This window comes from Alligator sinensis, unplaced genomic scaffold (genome assembly GCF_000455745.1).
Source record: "Alligator sinensis unplaced genomic scaffold, ASM45574v1 scaffold166_1, whole genome shotgun sequence".
Lineage (NCBI taxonomy): Eukaryota > Metazoa > Chordata > Crocodylia > Alligatoridae > Alligator > Alligator sinensis.
Window position 1 is genome coordinate 263,192 of NW_005842098.1, and position 15,230 is coordinate 278,421.

General features: G+C 44.3%; 1 protein-coding gene across 9 annotated transcripts in view; it reads right to left on the reverse strand.

The window, feature by feature from the left end:
- Nucleotides 1–566: 566 nt before the first annotated feature.
- ATF7IP (activating transcription factor 7 interacting protein) overlaps nucleotides 567–15,230 on the reverse strand; it is a 159,032-nt gene continuing 144,368 nt past the window's right edge. For 7 of the 9 annotated variants that reach the window (XM_014520217.2, XM_014520221.2, XM_025204800.1 and 4 more), the window contains 2 exons: nucleotides 7,263–7,375; nucleotides 567–6,794 (listed from right to left, as the gene is read on the reverse strand). In XM_014520217.2, the coding sequence (XP_014375703.1) occupies nucleotides 6,378–6,794; nucleotides 7,263–7,375 (530 nt within the window). In that variant the 3' untranslated portion in view covers nucleotides 567–6,377. The remainder of the gene's footprint in view (nucleotides 6,795–7,262; nucleotides 7,376–15,230) is intronic. The other 2 variants (XM_014520215.2, XM_025204799.1) reach the window with 2 other exon arrangements.

Consider the following 15,230-nt stretch of genomic DNA (forward strand, 5'->3'; position numbering starts at 1 on the left):
ATCTCAAATAAAACCACACCATGCATTAAAACAGGCCAAGTATAACTGTGCCCAGAATTTGGCTGGTGGTCTGATCAGAACCAATTTTTGGTTGGCGACGAGCCGAGTTTCACAAATTGCCAGAACACTACCATTACTAATGCTTCTGCTACAACTAGGAAGCTACCCACGCTCCACAATTCCCGTTTTCTGATGGAGATGGAGAAACAAGGAGGTGATGTGTGCTGCCTAGATTGCTGGGAACAAAGATCAAGCTTGTGGCGGTCTGTCTGCTTCCTTCCAAATATATATTTAATAAACTTAAATTCAATTGACATGATACCTTTAACTTACTTAAGCATCTTAAACCAAGGAGCTTTTATAGAAGTATGAATTCCTTGAATAGAAGGACATGAAGAAATTCTTCTATCCCTTCACTAGAATTGCTGTTTGTAGGCTCTGATTCTGGAGGGACTTGTGTATTTAAGCTTTATGCATTAAGTAGACCATTGACTTGAGTAAGACTACACAGTGTGTGTAAAGTTAGGACCACAGTTAAGTTTTTGACAGCCCAGGGCTGTAATGCTAACATCACAGCAAGCAACAAGACAGCTCTTTGTAGGAACAAAATGGGCAAGTGGTGGTGGGGAAGGAACGGTAAATACCTAGGCTTCTATTCTGCTTTGAGAGACAAGTTCTAACATGGGTAGCTACACATGACCTATTAGCTTCTGTTGTCTGCCTGGGAGAGTCTGTGGCATAGGGCCTATGCAACTCTGCTTTACAAAGTGAAACGGGACCCTGGAACAGCAAGAGCAAGAGGTGCTAGAGAAATTATTTTGGAAGGCTGAAAGATTAAAATGAGACAACTCTTCATGTTCCCAACAACAAATGGGAATCCAAAACACTGAGAAAAGGCTTAAAGGTCCAAAACTCTTGTGTCTTGCTGTGGCATCCCCCAGCCACCAGCATCTTTATAAAGAGCTGCAACCCTGTCATTTGTGAAAGAAGACAGGAGTCTCCTGAGATGACCAGAGAATCAATCACAGATGACTCAACATGTTAAAAACCCAGTAGTTTATTTCAAAGTATAAATTTCAGGCTTGTTGGACAAAACCCCACTACAGTAACACTTATACACACACTAATCTACAGTACATACAAAAATGGGGAGGTTTTGCAACTGCCCAGTTTAAATTGGACATCAGATAGGTCCTACATTATCTTTATTTACAAGTTCAGCTGCAAAAGAAAATAAAATCAGACTGAATTTTCTACAAAGGATTTTGTATACTTGAATATTTTAATGGCTGATAAATTACTGAAGCCAAACAGGACCCTCACTTGGCTACCCAGTTCCCATATTTACAGATACACTCCATTAAATCCAGACAGCACTTAAAAAAATGTATTTGAGGAAAGAATGCTCAGCCTGCAAGATTAGATGAGAAACAAGATGAGTTTCAATGGGATACTGATTAAATTGGAAGATAAAGTAAAAAAAACCAACCCCACTTCATTCACATTAGGTACCTATTCCTGTTTCATTTTCCCCACCAGAAGACTGTTATAGGGGATGTTCATATTTTTGGGTGCACTGCTTATATAGTATAGCAATGGACCAGACGCCTCTGGACTCCCTACCTAGTTTCTACCCTTTTCCCCAAAAAAACCTAAAATATAATACATCAACAATATATATATACACACACACAGACATCAATAATATATATAATCTCTCTCTCTAGATATATATCTAGAGAGAGAGAGAGAGAGAGAGAGAGAGAGAGGGATTATATATATTATTGATATATATATATCAAGCCTTTATTTAAAAAATGTAGTTAGGATTTCTTTTTGTTGCGTAAATGAAAATACTAAAGAGCATAGAAGGCAGCAGTATTACAGCTTGATTTTGTGCAGTGTCTGTAGTACTCTAATACTGGGGCATGGCTACTCAGGGAAACAGAACACACCTGGGCCTGTTCCTCCATATCACATGGATTCTAGTTAATTAGATACTCAGCTAAGCAGCGTAGAGGAAGGGATGAGCAGTAGTTGAGTTCCAGTACAATACTGTGATCATTTCCTAGCTAATCTTCAACAACTGCACCCAATTCTGCTCCCACTGAAGTCGCTTGAAGATTTTCCCACTATTATTATTTTTTTTTTTTTTGGAGGAGGCAGGATGTGCAAGGGGAAGATAACAGAGGCACTGCCACCTCCCAGTTCTTGTGCCAGAAATTCAAATCAGGATGGCTGAGTGTCTGAATGCTTGCGCTAGATAATCTAACACTCATCCAAGCAGGGTGGCTTGCAGTTTGGTGCAACAGGTTTTTCTATCAGGTGCTGCTCAGGTGAGGCTGACTACAATACAAAAATGTTAAACATATGCTTGAATATAGGCATGAAGGGAACTGACCACTACACCCCACCCTTCCCATAAGCTGCTGTCATTGGTTCAAGAATACAGGAAAAAAAAAAAATCACATGGTACCTACAGGTTATAAAACACCACCATTTTAATTGAATTTGATAATGCTTTCTAAATAAGCTAAGCAATAAAGTGGGGCACAGGAGGGTCAGCAAGCTGGTGTTGGGGGGAAATGGATGGAAAGTAATTGCATTTTGCTCTCAGCATTCTATTTGTGTACAGAAAGGAAACCAATATCACTTTTCTCCAGCCAGAAATCAAATTAATTTTATACTGTTCACAGTCAGGAAATTCAGGTTCCAACTATTATAACAGATGAAAAGAACCATTTAGAAATGAGGATGGGAAAGTGGCTAAAGATGCAGTATTGCAGTTGTTAAAACCTGGAGAACAAGCTCCAATTTGGTATGGGGAGATATCCAGTGGCAAGAATAAAGCCTGAAGCAGGAAGCAGCTTTTACATTGCAGTACTGAGAACACAAAAAATACTCTGACAAAGTGCAAAATTGAGATTAAAAGACAATTCTGCTTCAAATGTGGTTTAGTTTATTTACGAACAAATATTGGAGGCTTCCAATAAAGCTTAACTATTGGGACAAACACTTTCATGGAGAGCATCATCCTGAAAGCAGATTGAGTTTAGTCTTGTGCTGACTACTCCAGGTTTTTTGTAATACTTTAAAAGAAAGTATTTTGCAGCGTAACTAGTTATTCCAGAATGCTTGTGGCAAGAAGTTTTGAATTTTAAAATGGTTTCTCTCAGGTAAGGTTTTTTCTTTTTTCTTTAAAAAACCCCCAAAAGATCACAAAACAAGGAAATGCAAGGGCTAGTATGTAACTCACAGCTGAGGAGCTCAATTTCATTTCTGTTGGATTATACAAGAGAAAATATCCATTTTAAAAAACTGATTCTACTCTGAAACATCTATAAAACGTGGCCTAGTAAAGTTCCCTATTTATTGTGGGAAGGATCTCTAGGCCAGCAAACTGGAAGACATACAAACTCACAGCTGGTAATTTTAAAATGTAACAGTGTTCTTCACAAAGCATGAACTGTCACCACCTACTAAAACGAGTATGCACTTGGAATTCATTTAACAATTCGGTTTGAGTGAGGCAGAAGAGAGTCCAAGTCATTTGCCCACAGCTGTGTTAGATCCAAAGAGTAAGTCATAACTGATAACTTTATTAGGATAACTAGGTAGAGAGCTGCTGTACACAAAGTCAACATCCTATAGTCAGGTTAGAGTACAGCTGCATCTTAACATTTCATAAAAAGGTGATGCACCCACTTCTGAGGATTCCTTACAGTTTGTTTTAGGGCCACAAAAATCAACTTGAAATTTCAAGAATTGCTCTTGGCTAAATTTCCCTTTTCATTTATTTGTGGCCCAGGCTTCTCAAAAGGTCTCTGAACACAATGTTAAGATAGCTCTAAGTACCATTTCCATCAGCTACAAGAAAAATCTCTGCCAAGGGTACCTGTTCCTCATCAAGACAAGATTAACAATAGTCACAGACTGGGAAAGGGCAAGAAAAACTATAGACTGCTCTCTCCTACATGTACTGAGCTGGAGTTACAGTGGAGATGACGTTAAACAAGCAGCATCAGGTCCAGGTAGTGGGTTTTTCCTCTTTAAACTATAAATCTCTTTGTACTGAAACAGCTTCTCCCAAGGCCTTTGGTACCACTTCAAATACAAGATATTAAAACTAGTCCAAGGAGGACTACACGGACCTAGAAATTGGGAGAAATAGCATTATGAATGGCCATTGTTGGCTGTTTTAATCTCAACTTTACATACATAAACTAAATGCATTATAAAGCAGGTCTTATTTCTTGAAGGTGGCAAAAAAAGTTAAACCCAGAAAATTTCAAGGCATTATTGATTCTTGGCACCAGTGAAATGGGGCGCCTGTTATTCAGCTGATGGGTTGGACAGTGTTCAAAGCTGCACCCCAAAATTAGAAAGACCCAAAAAATTAACCTGCCCCTAACAAATTCCACAAAACTTCTGTTCAGAGATCAGCGGTATTTCTTACTAAATAGCTGCTAAAGAAAAGAAGGAGAGAACACCTCCTGCTCACATGAAAGAATGACAATCCCCGTGCCAGGATGGATGGAATACATATTACAGAGCGAGATGGAACACAGAGAAGGTAAGGGTCTCCTAAAAGATCCTGCCACGTTGTGCTATTCTACCAACATCAGCGCTTTGTACGAACAAAACCAACTTACATCTTACAGCATTGCAAGAGATTTTAGCAGCACCTTTGGCATTTAAAGGCTTTTTTCTTTTTCAACCTTGTTTTAGTTTTAAACCAAGGGCTTTGAGAATTACAAGAGAACACATGCATGCATGAGAAACCAAAACCAACACACCAACCTAAACACCTCATACAGCTCAGCCAGGTGCTGAAACACGTCAAGGATGGCTTCATGCTCCCATTCCCCTGAAGTTGATTAATTTTGCTAAGCAGAAAAGGCAGCAAACTGGGTCTGTTCTTCTGAAGGCTGGCAAGGTTGCACCTTACCTGCCTCTCCTTGTCCATATGTAAAGCATGCTCTGTGTCACTATTCAAAACCAGGACAGTAACAAAGGCATGGTGGGGAGGAAGCTTTCCTTTAGGCTCATCTCAGAAGCATCATGAAAGCTCCTTAAAGTCTACAACTGCTCCACAGCTTTTGGGCTAGTGAGCAAAATAAGATGTCCAAAACTGTTCTGGCTTTGGCGGTTAACACATGCAGATGGACAAGGGGCTGGGAAAAGACAGGAAATGGGAAGCCAACTTAAATGTTGATACCGTCTTGTACTAATACAACATCCAAGCATGTGTGATGAGACCGAAAGCTTTCACTGTGCCACACAGATTTCCTTTGGCTAATTCGTAGCATGCAGCTTTCCCAGAACAGGAAAAAGGTGCTGATGCAGAATACTGTCTTATATTGCCTACAGTCATCTTCATAGGACAAAACCCAGCCATTCCAAGAATTTTAGTGGAAATTAAGGGTGCCAGGTGCTACACTTCCTGGAACCTACAGAACTAGACAAACGGTCTGGGGCCAAGAGGAACCTCAACAGGAGACTACAGGGGGAAAGAAAAAAAGACTAACCAACACAAGATATCTGGCTACATTTATTTCTGAAAGTACTCTTTAAGGCACAAAATAAATTTAAAAAAAAAAAGAGGGCTGAATGTATGAGAGGAGAGGACAGATAATTCATCTGAGCTAGGAAGGAAAAATGCAGTCTCTACAGTCCAGTTTCAGATCTGGCTTGACAATGCTCCCAGACCCTGTTGGGAAGCGGGGAGTGAAGAGAGGTTTGTATCTGTGGGAGGTGGGAGGTAGTGGATGTTTCTTGCACCACCTCCAAATTTACACACACACACCCCATCACTTGCCAAACTCAAGCTCCCTTGTCCCCTGGAGAGCACACTGCAGTGTGTAAGATGAGTCCAGGCTACTCAGTCTTTCAGTACAAAAGAAGTCAGACCCTGAATCCTCTTTCCCCTCACAGCCTGCCCATTGAGTGGTGGGGAGTGAGTGGGCAAGTCTGTTCCTTGTCCTCCTGTTAGCGCCATTTAACTGTTATCTGCGGTACAGATGTGTTGATTTGCTTCAGGCAAACTGTGCAATAGATCATCCTGTTCCCAGTCTGAAGCAAAGGCCCAGATATCCAGGTTCCCCCTGGATAAAGGGTTGGTATCTCTGGGTGAAGCAGCTCCAAGGGCAGAGGAAAACTTTGATTTCAAACTGCCCAAGACTTGAACTAGCCAGGAAAATGGGTTCTCTTGTGGCAGGGTGAGTATTTATTTTGCTCTTGTTTTTCAGTGGATGTAGTGTATCACATAGGGCTGCCCAAAATTATCCTGTAGAGAGTGAATTTCATGCATGTGATTAAACCCCAAACTAGTGTAACTTGGTGGTGGGGCAGGTTTAAAGGCTGCAAAGATCTCTAGTTTAGCTGGTCTGGGAAGAGATCACATCTGTGGATTGGGGGTCGCAGAAAGGTCCAAAGCGTCCATAAACGTCTTTAGCCCGGACAGCAAAGTAGTATTTGCTGCCAGACACAAACTGAGTGAGAGTGCATGCCATCGGGAGGGGAAGGGCTTTCACCTCCCCAATCTTCTTCCACTGGGAGGGCATGGTGGCGCTTGGGTCCTCATGGTAGGCATACAAGTGGTAACTGTCCACACTGGCACAGCTCCGGTCCACTTCCATGACACTCCATGATAACACAATACCATTCTGGCTTTGTACTCGTGCCAGCTTTAACTGAGGCTTCTGAGGCAGACTGGTGCTGGCTGCTTCAGGGGGCAGGCGTGCTGGCTGTGGGGCCTCTGGCAGTGGTGCAGGATGCACAGGGCGTGGGGGCTCCTAAAGAACACAAAAAGGGTATAAAAGACACAGCAGTCCCTTTTATTGCCAACCCACACATTATATCCTTAGCCTTTGGTAGACTTTAGTGACTTCTTAGAGCACCAGAAGTCTGTTCCTGTCACTACAGCTTGAAGTCATTATAGCTTGACCCCATGAGACCCCCTGCAGACAGCTAGTGCTGTTCTGTAAGAACATAAATCCTCAAATTGTGCTGTGCAGATCACTGGTGGTCAGAAGCACACTTGCTGGTGGTGTGTCATGAGGTCACATGGCTACAACTCCCCTTGTTAGCAACTGCTGTAGTAACAACAGGAGGGTGATAGTAACCACCTGAATGGAGTGGGTGTAGTCCACAATACACATCCACACTACAAGTAGCTTGCGAACCTTTGATGCAGCAACTGACCTGCAAATGGTGACATGAGCACAATGGTAATTACAGAATAACGGTGTAACTGTACTTACAGCATGCACCTGTGGTGGCCGGTGATGCACCGTGAGTTGCGGGGCTCCAGATCCAAGAGTTAGCCCGTTGTTCACAACATACGCAGTTGTTTGAGGTACTCGCACTGTAACACCTGCAGGGATGGTAGAAGCACAGTTAAGACTTTGGACCAAGCAAACCTTTACAAAAACTAAGCATACACATAAAATAAGATTTGTACAGAAAGCCAAAAAGGGCCTTAATGAGGTGGTGCTCCAAGAAGGGCAGAAGACACAAATAGAGGTACTTTCCTCTCCCAGCAATCAAGGAGAGACAGCAAGGGTAGGAGTCTGAATTAGCAACAGGAAGAAGAGCGCCATCTGAAAGTCCATCCTGGGAGTCAAGAATAATTTTTAGCTCTGGCAAATGACAGCATTTCCCTCACCCCTGGTCATGTATCATAAGCAAAAGCAGATTGATTTGGGATGAGGAAGCTGAAAACCACTGCCACAAAATAAGATTTACCCCACGTATCAGTGCCAAACACTGTGGGTACCACAGAATGAAGCATTTCATTCCATCTGAGAAGAGCTCACCTACAGAAGGAAGTGCTCTGTTTTATGAGGATATATACACAGAGATTATCATTGAATTAGAAGCCACAGGGAACCACCCTGCACAGGCAGGAATAAGTTAGAGAATTTACAGATGACATCTGGAACTTTTTGACAATTCCCAAGAAACTATTTACCTTGCACCACCTTTAGTTCTTTGTTAGATTGCATGCATAGATTGGCAATGCATAGGGGGTGCACGCAGGTGCACGTGCACCCCCTGAAATCAGCCGTGCGCTCCCTGGAAGCACCAGCCACGAAGCTGGAAATGCACTTCCCGGTGCCCCCCCAGACTCGAGGCACCAGTCACCCATGCATGCATGGTATACACATATATATACATATATGGTTGGAGTGAAAGTACTCCATGAACTTCAGTTCAGGTTTTTTTGGCCAGAAGTACATGCTGTGTGCTGCAACAGTTCTACACATCTTGTGCCTCCAGCCATGGGCATGAACCATTTTAAATGCTCACCAAAACAGGATCCAGGTGTTATGCAACTCCACAGTAGCAAGGAAGGAGAATTGGTCATGGTATACATGAACTACATATCTCAAAGAATGACCATTACCGTCAAGTAAAGTGATTTGTTCTACCCATATGCAGTCCACTAGGGCTGTGCGAAGCTTTGGTAGCTGATTCAGGATACAGGCAAGGCTCACTCCAGGTGGAAGGGGGCAAGTGGCAACAGGGCATAGCCCCCGCTTCCAGCGCTGCTGCGCCCACATCCCATGGCTACCGCGCCGGCTGGCAAGCAGTGGCAGGGCAGAGCCCCTGCTTCCAGTGCTGATGCGGGTGTGGGAGCGCTGGGAGCAGGGCCTCTGCCCTGCTGCTGCCTGGAGAAAGCCACGCCTGCATTGTGCCCCGCCCTGCCCCAACTGGGCAAGCAGCAGTGGGGCATAGCTCCTGCGGCGCCCCCCGCCTGGTCAGAAGCAGGCATAGCCAGAGGAGCCATGAGAGAAACCCCCATGACTGCCCTGCCCAGCTCCATCCCCTGCCTAGCCCAGCCTCCCAGCACTTAAAAAATTTAAAAAAAAAGCCCCATACTCACCGGCTGCAGCAGCCTCTGGGTGCTCGTGGCAGAGCCCCCCCGCCCCCGTGCAGGGGGGGGCAGTGGGGATCCCCCCACCCCCGCCTGGCACCTGTGCAGCAGCTGTTCAGTGTGGCTTGGCAGGGCACTGCATGCTGTCTAGGAGCTGGGGCCGTTGGGGCTGAGTGTTGCCGGACTCTGGCTGACACATGGAGCTGCCCCAGCTCCCTGGTGAATCGAACAAAGAGCTGGAGAATTGAAGCGGAGGCTGGGGAATCGAATCGGTTTGATTCCCCAGCCCCCAGCTCGATTCACCTGGGAGCTGGGGTGGCTGAGGCTGAGCCCTGCCAGGCTCCAGCTGATGTGTGGAGCTGCCCCAGCTGCCAGACAGCGCGTAGCACCCTGTCGAGTTATGCTGCACCCATGACATGGGGCAGCTGCCATGCAGGTGCCAGGCAGGAGAGGGAGTGATCCTCACTGCCCCGTGTTGCATGGGGGGGCTCTGCCATGAGCCCCGAGAGGCCCTGATGGCTGCTCCTGCATCTGGTGAGTGTGGGGCTTTTTCTTTTCTTTTTTAAAGTGCCAGGAGGCTGGGCTGGGTGGGGGATGGGGCCGGGCAGGGCAGCCATGGGGGCTTCTTTTGTGGTTCCCCCTGCCCGGGGACAGGCAGGTGCAGCCAGAGGAGCCACGGGAGAACCTGCAGCCGCCCAGCTGTTCCTGCCTCTACCTGGCCAATCTCCCCGAATCAGTACTGAATCTTCCAAAGCCGATTTGGCCGAATTGATTCAGGACAGTGATCCGAAACTCTGAATCAAATCACTGTCCTCCAAATAGGCAGAATCCAAATCAAATACTTCCCTATTTGCACAGGCCTACAGTCCACTACTGATGACTCTCGCTCTCTGACCTCCATCAGAGGAGATGTGCTTTAGGAGTCTGTCTGAAAATAACTGAAAGGCAACCCTGTGAAAATGAGCATCAGATTTGATGCTTCATAATGATAAGCAAACATATGCACTGCACCCCCAAACAGCTGCTTGATTTTCCAGTACTGGAATATTTCTCAAGATAAAGAAGCTGTTCGAGCTCTTCTAGATAAAGACTGTCATCTCAACTCTTGATCAAAAGTGGCCACTTCATAACAGAGCTTTATACGACTTATGAAAATCCAATTAGACAGATGATATAGCCTGCATTTTCACTCTCTTCCCATAAGGTTCAATTAATTGAGGGATAACCTGAGTGTCATAGTTTTTTCAGTTAGCAAGAGTGCCCTGAGAACATTTTGGGTATGAAGCAGCTTTACTTTTGTTTGAATATAGCTTTGGGAAAAAAACAGGTAGGTGCTGAGATGAAAAGTCAAAGGCTACTTTCAACAAAACTGCTGGGACAAAGTCTCACAGTTGCTCTCTTTTTAACATTCTGTCTTCCCCTTCTGGTAGATGCTACTGCTTCCAAAACAGCTATCTGAATGGAAAAGTAGAAGAGAAAACATGCAGCTCTTTACCCAAAAGGCAGACCCTTTAAACTTATCAGTACATAATTGAGATCCTAAGGAGGAAAGAGGCTTTTCTACCTGTAGGCGTACCTGCATAAAGCCTTACTAGAAGCTAATGGTATGTAAAGGTGGAATGAATGAATACCTCTCGACTAGAAGTGGAAAGGTATCCCTAGATGATTGCTAGGGAGACTCCCCAAGGAATTCTTTAGTGACAGAAGATAAACCAAGTCATCTGCTATCTCAATCCAAAACAACCGCCTGGTGTTTTTGTGCCCTAATAATGAACCTCTTCCACTTGGACAAGAAACTTCAAAGCGTCCTTTTAATTGAGGATGAGAATGTTCATACTTCAGCTGACCAAACCCTCTCTGCTTGTTTTGTCCAATCAATATCTATGCCTTAAGATGTAGGGACCATAGAACCACAGAGGAAGATTCTGCCAGTTTGAGAGATCCCACTAGCTAGAAAGGAAATTATACTGGGGGGAGCCTCAATTAAGAAATTTTTCAGGTCTGACTACAAGAACCAAGTAGCTCAGCCATGCTGGTGCTACTATGATTATCCTCGCTGAATCTTTCCTTAGCTTCCCAAATTTATTTTGGATCAGCGTACCGAAAAGGTAAGCACACATCAGGTCCAAGGAACAACAGATCAGAAATACATCAGATATAACCTCCTTTGGAAAAAATATGAAGGTCAAGTCTGGCATGCTAAACTTATGTGCGCACAAGAAGCTTGCTCAAGCAAGTTCCAAATGACGTTTCGAGATCAAATCTCAGATGATTAGTCAGCTCTACTAAGGTTTGGTATCTTTCTTGGTGCAAACAGGATACAGATCAAATTGCTCATTTCTATACCCCACAAAAAAGAAAACCGGTTACCAAGCAGAGCGTATAATAGGAAGATCCAGCAGCAGAAGTAGTCTACTTTTGCTTAGGGTATCAGATCTGGTGCTCTGATGATACCAATGACAATAACTGGTGATACATTAGCACAGGGGTGGGCAAAATGCGACCCGGGGACCAGATGAGGCCTGCCAGACCATTCTATCTGGCCCGCGGGGCCCCTAAAAATTTAGAAAATTAATATTAATCTGCCCTGGGCTGTCGGTCATGCGGCCCTTGATGGCTTGCCGAAACGCAGTAAGTGGCCCTCTCCCCAAAATAACTGCCCGCCCCTGCATTAGCATATTGCTTCTTCTTCTAAAGTTTCTGGTGCTTCCCAGGTGGTACAGGTTTTCTGTGCTGGTAACAGTATAATTGTCTGCCTCTGTTGTGTTTGAGGCTTCATGCATGTTTGCTTTTATGCAGGAGTATGGACTCCTTGGGAGCTCTGCATTGCTCAAAATCCTCTGGAGAGCATAAAACCTCATCTATCTAATTAAAAACTCTACATCCCTTAAATGGAAGATCCTTAATTTAAATTTACCTCTTTAGGGACTCCTGATAATCTGAAATGAGAGAATTTCCTTATGACACTTATGGTGTCAGAGCATCAAGGATCACCTGGACTCTGGAGAAAAACGTTCTACAATTTTACATTTGCAAACCAAGGACAAAATCCCGTAAGTGGCCTTGAGGAAGCCTGCCAGCAAATTTAGAGACAGAGTCCCAAATTTAAGTAATTGTGCGCTGCCAGTAAGGTCTGGTAATTGCCAATTCTTATTTGAAGATATGATATTAAATATATTTTCCATCCAAATTTATCTAGTTTCTTCAGCTCCTTGTCTTAAAATGTTGCTGTCTGCTGAATGGTGTGCATATAAGATTGAGTAGGAACATGGACACAACTGACCTCTCCAACAGGAATATCTTTAAACAAAACTCTCCAGCTCATTCAGTTCAGCTTAGAAAAAGACTTACAAACGGCACATTATCTAGTATGTGCTCCTCATCCAAACACAATAAGCCTGTGGTGTGCACATCATTTAGAGGCACTGTTGCATGCCTGAAAGAATTATTAAACCTGGATATCTGTGTGGAGTAAAAGACAGTTCTGGATTCCAAGGCGACTCTCAGGCTTTGTCTATACCTACAAATACTGCACTTCCTGCTCTGCTGCCAGAACAGAGCCAGGCACTTCGAGCAGTTTCATGCAGCAGCTGTGCTTCTTGAGAGTCATGTACACCATAAGGAGGCACCAGGGGCTGACACAGCTGTGCCAGCTGGCAGAAAGCACAGGAACATATACATCAGTGACTCTCAACCAGGGTGTCAAGGAACCCTGTGTTTCCTTGAGATCCTTTCAAGGGTGCCAAGGGGATGCCATGCAGTGTTATTTGGGTGGGCTACCACGATTCATAAAATAAACCCAAAGATTTCCAATAGGAATCCACAGTGTTAAAAAACATGCTTATCTGTTGTGATATTTCCAAGTTCTCTGCAACAGAAAAGAGTCAAAACCCGAGTTTCTAAAGGGTGCCTCAAGTCTAAAAATATCGAGTTACTGGGTTACATGAATCTTCACCTGGCTGCCAGGCAGCAGCAGGAGCCTTGCTCTACTCCATCGACGTGTTGAAACTCTGTTGGTAGAAGGAAGTGTTCCGCTTCTTCACAGAAGCTTGGATACAGATGCACTCAACATTTTGCCAACAGAACCCAAGTGCTGCTAATAATGCTTTGCTGTATAGATTAGGCCTCAGACAAAAACGGAGTCTTCTTTTTGTTACAGAATAAAGAAAACGTTTATCAAAAGAATGCTCTGAAGTAACCCCAAAATTGACTGTCTCTGTTTACACCTATTTACAAAACATAGGTTTGAAAGGTTGATCAAACAGTGAGCCAAGAGGCTCAGAGGTTGTCACAAGGTGCCACTTGCAGGGGTGGGGTTGGAAGGGCAGAAAGGAACTAAAAGACAAGCAAAGTGACCTCTTGCCCCCTTATGCAATTGGGTGCTGTCATCAGGCCATTCTAGGCATGGTCTCCACAGGCCCTGCTGGCCAAATGAACAAAAACTCAAGGGCACGGGCACACATGCCCATCAAGTGTGGAGTATGTATGGACAAGCACTCAAAAGAACATTTTCTGCAGACTAGCATTCCACAGTGATCTCTCAAGTACTGACCAGGTCCTGATATGCACTCATATGTTCAAGGCCTGAGGCAATACAGCTGCAAGAAATGAATTGCAAAGATTCTGTTTAGGCTTCATTTGCCAGAAATATACTGTTTTTACTGATACTCTGACAAGGAGACCGATCTCAAAACTAGGGATTAATTAACTCAAGGCACATACAACTGGCAGATATGAGTTTGCTTCATTCTCAGAACAAATAGTGGTAGTGACAATTTATAGCTGTTGCTGTAGACACGTCCATAGCAAAGGAAAGGAGACAGATGAAAAGGAGAATTATAAAAAACCAGTTAAAAAAACCTTGCACTGAATACAGAAGTAAACCGATGTGTACATTTAAATTCCTTATAGCTGACGTAAGGTATTTACTCAATACTAAGAGGAGGTTCCCCATAACATTTAACATGGAGAAAAAAAATGCCTGTCTTGGAATACAATATGAGGCAGCAGGAGGCAGGCTGCAGCTCTGGCCCTGACCCTGGATGGGGTCTGCACCCCCTGCCTCTCCCTTTCCAAGCCTTGGGCCCTTACACAGTTCAATTCCCTAGCCCCCTAATTAATTAATCTAATTAAATAATTAGATTCTGTACATGGAAAATTATAACAAATTCATAAATTTCTCTGTACAGAACCTAAGTTCTGTACAGTGTTTTTAAACAGTGCCAGTGTTTTACAGTGTTTTCTGTACTTCTCTGGACCCTGGAGAGGGTACAGAGAAGGGCCACTCGTATGGTTACGGGTTTACAGGCCAAGCCCTGTGAGGAGAGACTGGGGCCCCTGGACCTCTTCAGCCTCCGCAAGAGAAGGTTGAGAGGCGACCTTGTGTTGCCTATAAGTTCACCACGGGGGCACAGAAGGGAATTGGTGAGACTTTACTCACCAAGGCGCCCCTGGGGGTTACAAGAAATAATGGCCACAAGCTAGCAGAGAGCAGATTTAGACTGGACATTAGGAAGAACTTCTTCACAGTTCGAGTGGCCAAGGTCTGGAATGGGCTCCCAAGGGAGGTGGTGCTCTCCCCTACCCTGGGGGTCTTCAGGAGGAGGTTAGATAGGCATCTAGCTGGGGTCATCTAAACCCAGCCCTCTTTCCTGCCTATGCAGGGGGTCGGACTCGATGATCGATTGAGGTCCCTTCCGACCCTAACATCTATGAATCTATAAGTATTTGGGGGGGGGGGAAGGGAGAAAGTCATCTTAAATTCAGGGCAGTCTTGGATTTGGGTAAATATGGTAAGACTGACAAACAATAAAGCTTGTTGCTGGGAGATAAAACAAGTTAATTTCCCATAGTATAGAGAGGAATTCGCTAACACCTACAGTCATGGAGGCTCCAGTCTATGTCGCAGCACATATTATGCACAGCATGGGACAACGGAAGTTATGAATTTACATTAAAATGTTAGATGCAGAAACTGAATGCTCAGTTGGAAAGCCATGCCTGATTTACCATGCTGGTTTAAACAGTAACATATAAACAGTAAAACAACAAAATGCTTAACAATACAATCGGCCCTGACAATCTTCACCCCAGGGTACTCAAGGAGCTGGCGAGCATCGTAGCCCAGCCTCTAGCACGGATCTTTGAAAACTCTTGGCGCTCTGGTGTAATGCCCGAAGACTGGAAGAAGGCCAATGTGGTGCCTATCTTCAAGAAAGGGAGGAAAGTGGATCTGGCTAACTATAGGCCCATCAGCCTGACTTCTATCCCGGGGAAGATCTTAGAAAAGTTTATTAAAGAGGCCATCCTTAATGGACTGGCCGACGCCAACATCTTAAGGGATAGCCAGCAC